The sequence below is a fragment of the Ochotona curzoniae genome, unplaced genomic scaffold, assembly GCF_017591425.1.
Source record: "Ochotona curzoniae isolate NIBS_2020 unplaced genomic scaffold, NIBS_Ocur_1.0 contig_3498, whole genome shotgun sequence".
Lineage (NCBI taxonomy): Eukaryota > Metazoa > Chordata > Mammalia > Lagomorpha > Ochotonidae > Ochotona > Ochotona curzoniae.
Window position 1 is genome coordinate 23,649,501 of NW_024465885.1, and position 13,464 is coordinate 23,662,964.

General features: G+C 38.5%; 1 protein-coding gene across 3 annotated transcripts in view; it reads left to right on the forward strand.

Moving 5' to 3' along the window:
- The window catches only part of GBE1 (1,4-alpha-glucan branching enzyme 1), a 361,102-nt gene that overhangs the window by 171,966 nt on the left and 175,672 nt on the right, over nt 1-13,464 (forward strand). For all 3 annotated transcript variants that reach the window (XM_040980626.1, XM_040980624.1, XM_040980625.1), the window contains exons 8-10: nt 308-423; nt 4,415-4,542; nt 10,923-11,021. In XM_040980626.1, the coding sequence (XP_040836560.1) occupies nt 308-423; nt 4,415-4,542; nt 10,923-11,021 (343 nt within the window). The remainder of the gene's footprint in view (nt 1-307; nt 424-4,414; nt 4,543-10,922; nt 11,022-13,464) is intronic.

Sequence of the window (13,464 nt, forward strand, 5' to 3'; positions counted from 1 at the left end):
AGTGGACTTCATAGTACAAATACTTGTGCAGTGCTGTGATAGTGTCCTGCTTGCTGGGGACATAGCGTTTAACAAAACAGAGTCAGCTCCTGGAGTCTCGGAATTTTTTTTTCCCTCAATAGCTTCATTTAGAGTGAATTTCATAAAACAAATAACATATTTGTCAGGAATTTGCTGATTATTTTATAATGCTTTTGTTGAACATCTGGATTCTTGGGAAAGTGATTTAGAATTTCATTAACACATGGCAAGAATATAGTGAAAATGATCCCTTTGTGCTAAAATTCATGTTTCTTTCATATTTTAGCTGGGAAGTTTTGAGATTTCTTTTGTCAAATATAAGATGGTGGTTGGAAGAGTACGGCTTTGATGGATTCCGTTTTGATGGCGTTACATCCATGCTCTATCATCACCATGGAGTGGGTAGGTAACTGACCCGTCACAGATGACACTAAAACCTCAAATCTATTTATTTATTTATTCATTTATTTATTTTTTTTATTTTAAAGATTTATTCACTTTGATGGAAGTGCCAGATGCACAGAGAGGAGAGGCAGAGAGAAAGATTGCCCATCTACTTGTCCCATGTGCTCGCAAAGGCTAAAGCTGATCTGATCTAAAGCCAGGAGCCACTTGCTTTTTCTTGGCCTCCCAACCTGGTGCACGGTCGCACGGCTTTGTGTCATCCTCCACTGTTTTCCAAGGGCACAAGCAGGAAGCTGGATGGGCAATAGAACATCTGGGACATAAAGTGGTGTCCATATGAGATCCCAGCACTTGCATGGCAAGGATTTAGCCACTGAGCCATTGCACTGGGCCCTACTTGTTTATTTAATGTGAGAAAATTATAACCAGGTTTTAATTTCAGTTACGGAGTGTTCAGTGACTGTTATGGGTAGCTTGATTTTTATGAATTTCACTGTGCATGTCTTCTCTGTAGTCACTTTGATTCCTATTTTGTAAGATATAAACATAAATACCTTCTACAAATAAGTAAAATTTTCCTTTGAATTGAGCTTTAACGAAGATTTTCATTTAACTCTTTGAAAGAGTTGCAGGAAGAGAGGAAGAGACAGCCATATTCCATTTGCTGGTTTTCCCTTCAAAGGCTACAATGTCCAAGGTTGGGTCAGATGCAAACCAAGAGGCAAGTACTGTATCTGAGTTTCCCACGTGGGCGCAGTGCTCCAAACACTTCGACCATTTTCCACTGCTTTTCCCAGACCCTGATCACACATTTGGATTAGAAGTAGAGCAGCTGGAACAGGAAGTAGTACCCTTATTAAATGCCAGCATCACACGTGGTTGTTTTTCCTTGCTCTGCCTCAATATTGACCACTAACTTCTAACTTCTTAGTAGCATATTGTCTTTAATATGTAGCTCTTTCAAAATTCATTTAAAAAACCATTTGTTGGGACTGATGCAGCAGTGTCATGGCTGAAGTCCTCACTTTAACACCCAGGATCCCATGTGGGTAGTAGTTCTAATCCCATCCACTCCCTGCTTATGTAGCCTGGAAAAGCAGTCGAGGATGGCCCAAAGCCTTGGGACCCTGCAACAACATTGGAGATGCAGAAGAGGCTCCTGGCTCCTGGCATTGGATCGGTGCAGCACCAGCCTTAGTGGCCGCTTCGGGAGTGAAACAATAGACAAAAGATCTTCCTCTCTGTCCTCTCTGTCTGTTCTCCATATATATGTGTATATATATATATATATATATATATATATATATATATATATGTGTGTGTGTGTGTGTGTGTGTGTATGACTTTATAATATAAGTAATATAAGTTAAAAAAAAATAGATATAAGTATATTTGAAATAGAAAGGGAGAAATAGAGATAGGCAAACAGAGAACTCCAGCATCAGAAAGTGTGTGTGTGTGTGTGTGTGTGTGTGTGTGTGTGTGTGTGTCTGTCTGTCTGAAAGAGCGAGAGATCTCCCATTTGCTGGTTTACTATCCAAATGCCTGCTATAACTAGGGTGGTGTTTGCCAGTGTCTTTCTTGTGGGTCACAGAGACTTACCTACTTAAGCTGGAACTTGCTGTCTCCCACAGTGCATAGCAGTTGGAAGCTGTAATTGGGAGTAGAGCTAGGTCTCAAACTCACTTAGGAACTCAAGTATAGAATGTGGATATCCCAAAGACTACCTTACACACTGTAAACAACTCTCAGTCCTACTTATTCTTAATCATGGTGCTTCCTCTAGGAAACACTTGCAGGACAAGGTGAGTTGTATAACACGCCTGGGTCATTATTTCTTCCCATCCAGGAGGAGCTAACTTAGGGCATAGGGAAGTAAATGTGGCCAATGTGAAGATCCTTTGCTGGATTACATCACTTGGCATGCCCTCCAGAAATTCACTCTGTTGAGGTTGGGTATCTTTCAGAAGTCTGTGCTCTAGGGAAATGAACTAAGTTCAAGGATATAAGATTTTTTTTTTTTTTTAGCAGACTAAGAACTTGTTTAAACAAAAATGAAGAATTACTCAACATCTTTTTCTCCATCAGAAAATTAACCCTAAGGCTGCTCAGTAAAAGGTTTCATATTATATCTGAGTAACTCAAGTTAAACAGTTTACATCAAGACACAGAGTATTTTATTTGGTAATTCAGTGATGAAGAGAAATTCATCTTAAAATTTCTAGAAAGGAAAGAAGTTTTTGTTTTAGTTTTTGTTTTAGCTGTATGACTAAAATGTGTGACTGGATCCACATTTCAATGCAAGAAATAATGTATATAAAATTCTTAGGGAAAAAATGTGACTCAAGAATTGTATCATAGGCCTGTGTTGTGACACATTGGATTAAGTTATGTATTATGACACTGGAGTCCCATGTCAGAATACCAGTTCAATTCCTAGCTTCTTTCCTTCTGATCCAACTTCCTGCTAATGTTCCTGAAAAAGCATTAGAAAATGGCTAAAATGCTTGTATCCCTGACACTCTGATGGAGCTCTGGGCTCTGACTTTGGCCTGGCATAGCCCTGGCCACTGCAACCATTTGCAGAGCCAACCAGAACAAGATCTCATTTTCTCTCTCTCTCTCTCTTCCTCTTTCTGTTTTACTCTGCCTTTCAAGTAAGTGAAATAAATCTATTATGGGGAAAAGAAAAGTTTGATCATTAAATGATAGTTTCCGGGGGTGAGATAGAGTGAGGTGTTCTGATGCAGGAAATAGGAAAATGTTGTTGAAAGGCAGCAAACTTTGTATTAGGATGGATAAATTCTGGAGATCTTATTTTCAACATGACTGCTGATGTAGGGGTAATTCCTTGTTTCTTAAGAATCAGTAAGAGAATATTTAAGTGTCTCCGAACCACCCCAACATACACAGATGGTATGGGTGGTAATGTGTATTTTAACTAATTCAATAATTAATCATCATACATTGTATAACTATATCAAGTTATATATAATTACCTTATATACCTTGAATAGATAAATTTTCCATTCATCTATTTAACATTTTTTTAAATGAGATAATATCCAAAATGAAAAAGAGAAAAATCTGATAGTTGGATTTCTTTTGAGATGTTAAAAATGGGAGGATTTGAAGACTAAATCTTCTATAATTATGTTTGAAAATATGGCTCAGGGCCCAGCGTGGTGGTGCAAGTGGTTAAGGTCCTCGCTTTGCACGCCTGGGATCCCATATGGGCGCCTGTTCTATCCCAGCAGCCCCGCTTCCCTTCCAGCTCCCTGCCTGTGGCCCGGGAAAGCAGTCGAGGACGGCCCAAAGCTTTGGGACGCTGCACCCCCTTGGGAGACCCGGAAGAGGCTCCTGGCTTCGGATGGGCATAGTATCGGCCATTGCGCTCACTTGGGGAGTGAATCATCAGACGGAAGATCTTCCTCTCTGTCTCTCCTCTCTGTATATCCGCCTTTCCAATACAAAAATAATAAAAATAAATCTTTTAAAAAAATATGGCTCAATGATAAAAGTCATCACCCTGGAAAAAAGAATAACAAATAAAAGGAGTAAGTTGAGAGGGATAGGATCAATATTGTCATAACTTTATGATGTTTCTTATGTAACTTTAGGATTAGATTGAAGCAACACTCACATCTTTTTCATATGAAAGAAATGTATTAAAAATTTCAAAATTAAGATTCCTTTCAATATGATTTCACTTTTCTACTGAAAATTTAGATAGGATTAAACCTTTAATTTTTCTGTGTTTTTGGTAAAAATGCATTTCCAAGATTATTTGTCTGAACTCTGAATATTAATTTGGAATACTTTCATAAGAGAAATAAAATTTTTGCTGATGGTAATATTATCATCACATATTCTTAGCTATCCTTACAAAATTCATAGAAGCAAAGCTAATTGTTCAGTGCTTATGTTTGGTCAGAATTAAGACTTCCAAGTGAACATAATACATTCATGTTTATTTTCTGTTCTCTAGGTCAGGCTTTTTCAGGAGATTACAGTGAATACTTTGGACTACAAGTAGATGAAGATGCCTTGGTTTATCTGATGTTGGCCAATCATTTGGTTCACACACTGTATCCAGATTCTGTAACAATAGCTGAGGTAAAATCATAATGATCTCTTACCCTCTGACTTTGGTTAATTTAGAACGTTCTATCAGCATACTGTATTTGAATACTTAATCTCATGTTGTCAATAATTGCACAAATGAAACTACACGCTCACTATGGTATATTGTCTTGTATGGGTGGCACAGCGTTTAGAATTCCCTGTTCCCTATTATGAGCTAATGTGTAGTAAATTACTGTCACCCTTCTATTGTAAAAAGGAAAATGCCAGTGGTTACAAGCTAAAATATAATAATCCAGAGACAGGTACTTCTGCCAAGACTTTTAACAGAGGATAGAATTGAATATTTACAAGAATCTATTTATTTTTCTTCTTGTTTTGTCATTTGAGATGGCATGGAATCATACCTGTAAACTCCTCTGAATGCTTTCTTATTCTGCTATGATTACCTTTCTTGTTTATGCTATTGCTCTAACTTTGCCAAATGTTCACTAGTTATTCATGATTACTGAAGGTTCATGATTAACTGTCCCAAAGCTACATGTAATGATATAATTTTCTATATGCATAATTGACAATTCCCCTCTTGGTGATAAATGTGATAAATTAAGAAGTTTGTTAAATGCTTATGCTAATTTAAATTTAGTGCTAAAATCCCCTTGGTTTTCTGAGTCCTCTAACTAGAAATTATTATTAAAATTGAATTCAGTATGTTCTACGCAAAGTATAGTGTTTGGTGTATGAAAGAATTCCCACTGTTGCCAACAAATTCAAAGTTAGTGTTTATTCTCATGTGATTATAAGTTAGTGGAGTGAAATGCAGAGGTAAATATTCTCCCTTTAATATTTATTTTTTATATCAATTTTTGTAATTGTTACTAGAAACCACATTCTTCCAGCTCAATGTTGTGGTTTTATTTTTTATCTCTGGATAGAGAAGAGCAGTTGGGCTTTCTTCAGGTCTTCTAAGTTCTGTGTATCTTTCAGGAACCGAGTAGCAATCCTAAGTGGTTGAAATAAGTTATTACATAAGATTAAAATACAAACAAAATATCCTAATACAATATAGATACCTACTCTTATTTTATACACTCTGACTACATGCTTGTGTTCATAACACACATGTCTAACAAACGGCTTTGTTAGTAGTACTTGGTGGACTGAGTGTATTTTAAAATTAGCCAAATTGTATTTTAGATTTTTATTTTGTCTTTTATATAGTTCATCTGTCAAATGCAAAACAAATGATTATTTTGTTAGCTGTATTTTTGACAATACAAAGCTGAAATGTCACATGTGTCAAATTACAATAAACGATTAATAATAGCACAAAAGTTGGTACTAAAGAAAGAGAAGCAATTATTTAATACATGAAACTTAAAATGGTTACATTGATCTTTGTGTTCAATTCAAATAAAACAGTTTCACTGTCTAGGGAGCTCTCACCTGATTGTCAGCATTTTACCAATGAAACTTTGAGAGTTTAGCTTACTTACTTACTTACTTACTTTTTGAGTTTTTAAAAATAAGATCTGTGTCCAATTTATTCTACTGAAATCAAAAAGTATTTCAATTTCAATACATCAGTTTTCTGTCTACGGGGAGGGTCTTTAAAATATGAAATTGATCCTTATGACCTCTTCTTAAGAAGGGGAATGTTGTGTAATGAATAAATAATATCATTTTCTATAAAGTCTTATAGTAGCAACATAAATATACTTTTAATGAAAATTGCAAAGTAAAAACATTATTCTAGAATATATAAAACATTCTACATAATTAGATTTGTTATGTTACTTAAAGACATTTTTAATTTCAGTTTTTCCCTGCTGGAAGAGTCTGTCCAAGTCCTCTTTAACTATTAATGAACTAAAACTATTTTGTTGTTATTTAAAACACATACAGAGCATGTTCATGCGCTGTATCTGTTTACACTGCCTCTTTTGCGTATTTTTATTTTGTTCATTAGACTTACCTTTTTTCATTTTATATGTATATATACATAATGAAAAAAATATATATATCTATATATTCTTTTGAAACATGGAGAAAGGAAAAGAGCAGTTGTGCCACCACTGCCATCTAGGTGGGCGGGGCCAAGGTTTATTCAACCTCAGGACTTGGGTGGATGGAGCTCCCAGCAGTGTGGCTCAATGATTAGGGCCCTAGCCCCAGCTACCAAGCTGCCACTGCCAACCCCTGGGCGAATTCTGCCCAGTTAGTCGCAAGCTCTGAAGTCTTGGGTGTGTAGAATTACTGCCTAGGGACATACATGGATAAGGCCACTGTACATTTTGGTGAGGAAAGACTCCTGAGGGACTACCAATAACAAGGCCACTGTACTTGCAGATGAGCGAGGGGACTGAGACCTGGCCGTTTAGTGGGGAGAGACCAGAAAATCTGTATGGGTCAGACTGATGCACCAGCCCACATGGGAGTCCTGAAGTGGCCTTGTTAGCATGGAACATTGCTGACTACCACATGCCAGTCCACATGAAAGCCCAGGCTGGGTACCTGTCTAGCAGGGCTGGATCCCAGTACCTGACTGAATGTTGGAACAGGATACGGTTCACATTAAGTAGGGCATAACACTAACCAGTATGTGAGAGAACCAAGTCTGTGGGACATGTGGGCCAAACACAAGTCCTGCTGGTTAGCTCAAGAGTCGGAATGGAGACATTCTGAGCTAGGCGTGACCATGGAACCTTCCATCACTCATGGGTGCATGGATCAAGAATAGTTGGGGCTGGTCCAAGCTACAGCATCCATGTGTGTATCCTAAAATAGGGTATCAGGCGGACCGAGCTGCAACATTCACCAATTCATACAAGGCCAAGTTGGAGGGGCAGGCTATGCCAGGCAAGGACCTACCACCTAATGGCATGCATGAGATCTGGGTCTGGGAGTAGGCCGAGTGGGGGAACGTGGAAAACTCTCCTAGTGGGTGATAGTTCCTACTGGTAAGCACGTGGTCCAGGTATGGGGGTTGCGCAAGCTGTACAAGACAGTTCCAACTGTTGGCAAATGTGTGGGTTGGTTTTCAAAGGGTACAGACCTGGCAGGGCCAAGCAAACCTTAACTCCCTGGCAAGTGCAGAAGCAAGCCTGGAGCGCAGGCGATGCCAGGCTAAACACTTACAGCTACCAGTTTGCATTAGCTAGTGATGGAAGCAAACTTAGCAGAGTCAGGTTGCAGCACCTGCTAGCGAGATTGGTTCTGGGGTCAGGACAGTTTAGGCCAGGATACAGCATCTAAAGGCAAAAGCCGAGATAGGGAAGGGACTATGCAAAGCTGGGCAGAGTAACCACTGCCATGCAAGATCGATAGCTGGGAACAAGCCTGGTTGGGGAACTAAGGCAATGCCCTGGCTGGATTGTAGTTCACACTGTTGAGTGTGAAGGCCACAGTGAAGGCTGCTATCTGGTTTGGACATGGCTGCATTGTCCCTCGGCACAAGTGTGGACTGGGTCTGGTATGTACCAGACTGGGCTAGACTCCAGCACCCACTGGTGTTCATGAGAACCAGAGTAAGTATAGGATAGGCTAGGCTAGGTCTCTGCCCCTGCTGAGCCACGTTGAGCTGTGTTTGGATGTGTGTCCAGGCTTGGCTGGGCTATAACATCGAACAGTAACAACCAGAATGGGTTCAAGGCTAGTCAGGAAAGGCCACTATTTCTGCTAGGACAGGAGGTGGATTAAAGTGGGTCTAGCTCATGTACCCACCAATGGGCTCAAGAACTTGTATTGGGAGAGCTCTGAATGAGTAGCTTTGGGAACTCCTCTGTTGAGCCACAGTCCCTGCAGGTGAGTATAAGAACTGTTAGGTAGCAACCCACACCAGCCCAGGGCCACTCCCATTTGTATACATTTGGTACAGGTTGGAATGAACCAGGTAAGGCCAATTCATATCACACCATGACGAACCCGAGTACCAAAATGGAGTGTGGGTGGATCCTGGTTGGGTTGCAACAGAAGCCAGTTCACATGCAAGCCAGGGCTAGGGACTGGCTAGGCTAGGCTAGGCTATAGCTCCCTTAAGTGAGAGCTGGAATTGGGGATGGGTTGGGCCCAGCCAGGCTACAGCATCCACTGGCAAATACCAATGTAAGCTGAGCCATACCAGACTGGGTCACAGCACCCAACCATCACATGTGAGACCCAGGGGGCTGAAGCCAGTAGAGAGACTTCGTGGGGATTACCTTCTGGACATCCACTCCCACTGGTGAGTATCAGAGTTGGGATGGGGACAGACCAGGCCAGGCTGAGCTGTAACACCCGTTGGCCTCACGTGAGCTGGATCAGGGGAAAGCCAGGCTGGGATGACTTTTCCTACTGGTGCAAAGATAAACCAGAGTGGGATTCAGTTATTTGGGCTTTGTTGCAGCAGCAGCTGGCAGATAACTGGCATGGGGGCTAATTCTGTCAAGGTAAACTGCTGAACCATCTGGAGAGTACGTGATCCAGCAGGCTTGGAGCGGGAAGGAGGAGAACCTCAAGGTGGTCCAGGAAGAGTACATGAAGTGGGTCCTGGCCAGCAGTCTCACCTGTCAAGGAAGATACACCCCAAGCGACCTGGCTGGTGCTGCTGCCAGCGAGGCCCTCTTCATCTCTAACCACGCCTACTAAACGAAGGTGTCCTCAGCTGGTCCCCACTCAACACTCCAGGCTTCCTGCCCCCTCCCCCCTGCAAACTCACTCTTGAAGAGGGGCTTCAAGTGGGGGTTCGAGGCTGGGCTTCCCATCACTCTTGCCTCCCTTGTGGCTTTGGTGTGTGGTGTTGTCTGTGAACACTAACTCCATCACTTTCTCCAGCCCACTGCCAATAAACAGCTATTTAAGGGGGGAAGAGAAAAGAAAAGAAGAAGGAAAAGAAAAGAAGAGAAAAGAAAAACATCAATGCTGAATAAAATATTATTGGCTAGGTTTTTATTCTGTGATAATATCACAGAATGAAACATATAAATAAATGATATATATTAGATATTGTATATATTATAAATATTGTAATATTATAAATTTATTTATTATAAAATGTATTTATTTACAACTGTGTAAAATAAATAAATATATATATTACAGTCAGCTGTATTTATACTTCTATTTAATTATTTTGGGAATCTGAAGAATTCATTTGCTTCCTTTTTCCTATTTTTTTTTGGCAGAAAATGTGTGGCAAGGAAAGAGGGCCTCTGAGCTAATTCTTAGCACTCACTGGATAGTCTTCCATAGGCAGCAAGTGAAACAATGATCTCAGGAACACTTTAGAACGCAGCACAATTAGAAAAGCTGTGACAAACTAAGGACTGACTGCATTTCAGAGTGGTCAAAGTACTTACTCTTGGAAATGAGATGATAGGAAAAGAATTGGGAAGGTATAAGTTTCTCCATTTCAGTTTTTATAAATACACACTGGTCAGTTACCACACAACATATCATGTAGTCATGCCATGATAATAAATATATGTATGCATAGGTCCCAGTTTTTGAATCTCTGAAAGTCAGATATTTATTTACTAAGTACCCACTTTGTTCAATGCCGGGTGGTTCTCTTTGCTTCTACATTGTTGGTGCATGTCTGTGATTAAGAGCAGCAGTAGCAATAGTCACTGCTTTAATGATTCTTACATTTTAACAGGGAAAAGGGAAACATAATTGAATCGTAGATTACATAGTAAGTGCTTACTGTATGACTGATTGAATAGCTAAGGATTTTGATTTTCTGATTGTTGAATCTGGAAAGCTACTGAAGGACAGTGATTGGAGCAGAGTAGGTGGGACTCTGGAGGCAGATAGCATGAAGACATGGGGAAGATGAGCATGTCATGTAATACGTGAGGCATGTAGAAATGAAGACTGATTTTATGGCTTTGTGAAGATATTTATTTGAAAGGGGTTACAAAGTTAAAATTGATAATACCTTGCTCCTTTTTTTTGTTCTTCCCTATAGCTGTTGTCTGTTTAATTTGCTACCTATTGTTAATAGACTGTCTTCAGTTTCCTTTTCCACAAAAGTGCTCACAAATACTCCCCAGGGCAAAGCTGAAAAGAGCAAGAGTAACAGATACCTGGCCACTTCCATTTTTGAGATTGGTCAAAGCAGTACTAAAATAAGCTGTTACAAAATAAACCTAAACACATATGTTTTTGCAATAATAGTTTTCCCATTTTTCTCTTTAGAAGAGATAAAAATAAAAGCAGCCTTAAGAGGACAAACATATTAGAAAGGAGATATTCAGCAAAGCTCTTACTGTAAAATGAGTTATGCTGTCATGACTTCATCCACCTTTATAGTTATGACATCAAAACATCCCTGAGTTACACATCCCTGTATTGCTTGATCATCCCTGTCAGAAGAATGTAAATTTACAAGTTGGCCAATATGAACTTAAAATCTTGATGCAATTTGCTTTTAGGATGTATCGGGAATGCCAGCACTGTGTTCCCCAATTTCACAAGGAGGAGGTGGTTTTGATTATCGATTAGCTATGGCAATTCCAGATAAATGGATCCAGGTAAGAATCTATGTAAAAATCTGCCTACTCTCACTCCCATGACTTGAGTTTTATTTATTCTGCAGTTTATTTTTGGCTATGATTATCAGTTGCAATCATTTGCATACCTTTCATATGTATGTCAAATCTTTGGGTTTTCGTACGATATTTTTTCAAAACGTGTAAGCTCCACTTTTAAATAGTCACATTCACATTTCTATTAGGCAAAAGGGAAATGTAATTCATAAATTTTAGCCAAATAAATGAAATTTTGCATTGATTTGAAACTGCATTACCTTATATTTATAAAACATTAAACTCCTCCAAAGTATTTGTTTCTGCCTAGAAGTCATCCATTAATGTAGCAGTCACTGTGTAATTTCTAGTACTTACCGCATAGTATGGGCCTTTCTCAACAAATCTGGATTTGTCAGTTATTTCATTCAGCATTTAAAAGTCCTCACGCAGGCATTAGGAATGAGTAATTATACATGGTACTTTGCTCATCATTTTTCAATATAGTTTTATTAAATTTAATGGCAGCTCAAATAGTTTGGATTATATATATTTTACATTTAATGTTTGCCTAAAGGACTAAACCTATTATACATACTTCAGTTTAATTCAGAACATTTCTTAGTGGTCATTTCTATTATCATTGGCTCAATATGCATAAGGAGTCAGATAATGATAGCCTTTTGATGAGCCGGATAGTGTAGACATGGACTAGTCCCATGAAATCACAGTGGAAGAAGAGCTTAATTTTTTGTGGAAAAGCTATAGCAGCTACTCTGAAAGAACTGGTTTATTGTAATCATTTCCATTGGTCTTTCCTGCGTTCTCATGCAGTTTTCAAGGTTGTGAACTAGTGCGCTTTTGTCCATAATGATTACTTAAATGTTATCACGTTCAAACCTGGCATTTTCCAAATACCATCGGGTTTGCCAAACACACAAATGAGTGTGTTGTCTTTAGCACATTGGTACACTTTCTTTCTTCTTTTATTATTAGATGGTGCAAGCTGCATGTTTCTCACCTTGGTAAAATGTTATTTATCAGGCCTCTCTTTTCCTGTTTCTATGATTTCATTCATTCTTGTTTTATTACCTCACAAATTTTAGGGTGTTTTTTTTTTTTTTCAACTGATTTTCTACTGAAGACATGTCTCCATTCTTTGTATAGAACCAAAAATATTTCAAGTGGTACATCGAGCTGAACTTATTTTCTGATCACCCATAGCTCACAGCAGGTTACATTCTGAGTGCTAATGGCAGCTTTTTGAAAACCTTAAATTTAATAAGTAACTTTAGTGCTTTACATGGTTAACACATTGTACTCGGCAATGCATCCTACATATGAGAAGCAGTGTTTGTTCTATGTTTGTAATCTGATTGCCATATTTTCTTAGATTGTAATTGCTTGGAAGGGAGATGCCATCTCTATTTTATGTTCCTATTTAAAAATACTTTACCATAGTACTTACCATAAAATATTATTTAGCGAAATCCTCAGGGAGGTGATGTTGTGGCTAAGCAGGTTAAGCTGCCTTTGATGCTGGCACTTCACATCAGAAAGCCACTTTGAATTCAAACTCCTCTTTTCTGATTCAGCTTCTTGCTAATATATTCAGGAAGGCAGCAGGTCTGGCTGCAGTGCTTATTCTGCTCTCAGCCTTGTTGGAGAGCTAGATGAAGTTCTAGGTTCCTGGCTGCTGCTTGGCCAAGTACCACCTGTTGAATGCTTTGAAGGAGTGAGCCAGATTTGACTGTATTACCTCCCCATCTCTTTCACTTTCTTTTTCTCTTTCAAATACATAAATAAGTATGTTTCTTCTACTTTCAAAAAACTGTACATTTAAATAATGATAGAATTAAGAAACAGCATTTCTGCTCCAACGTTAATAAAATGCTAGAGTATTAAATCAATTAGCAACATTACCAAATGCATTTGGCACAAACTATTATCCTTCATATTTTTGTTGTTCAGAGAAAAGTATATACCATTTTATACTTGTGTTTTTTTTCAAAATCAGTACTTTGTAATATCATGATGTTATTTTAATCATTTACTGAGTAAATATTTGCCTATCTAAAGTATGCAAACTTTGCAGTATCTTGCTTAATTTGATCCTTTTTTAATAACTGAATTGTTCATGTGAGGCAATGTAAGTATTTAATTGAGCTCGTTTACTTACCTGATGATTCCATCGAAAATTTGAGAACATTGCCTGTGTTTTTATTATATCTACAGAATGCAATTACAGAGTCATAATATAGTTCTGTGGCTAATTTTCTTTTTAAAGAAACTGCCAACCTCTTTTGTGTATTGTACTCCCACAACCAATGCTTAGTTTTCTTGGCTTTGTGCGGCCTCACAGTTATTTAGTGATGTCATTCTTATTTATTTTTAAGATTAACTAGCCGCTAATCTTTCACTGTGGTTTTAGTTATATGAGATTGAATGT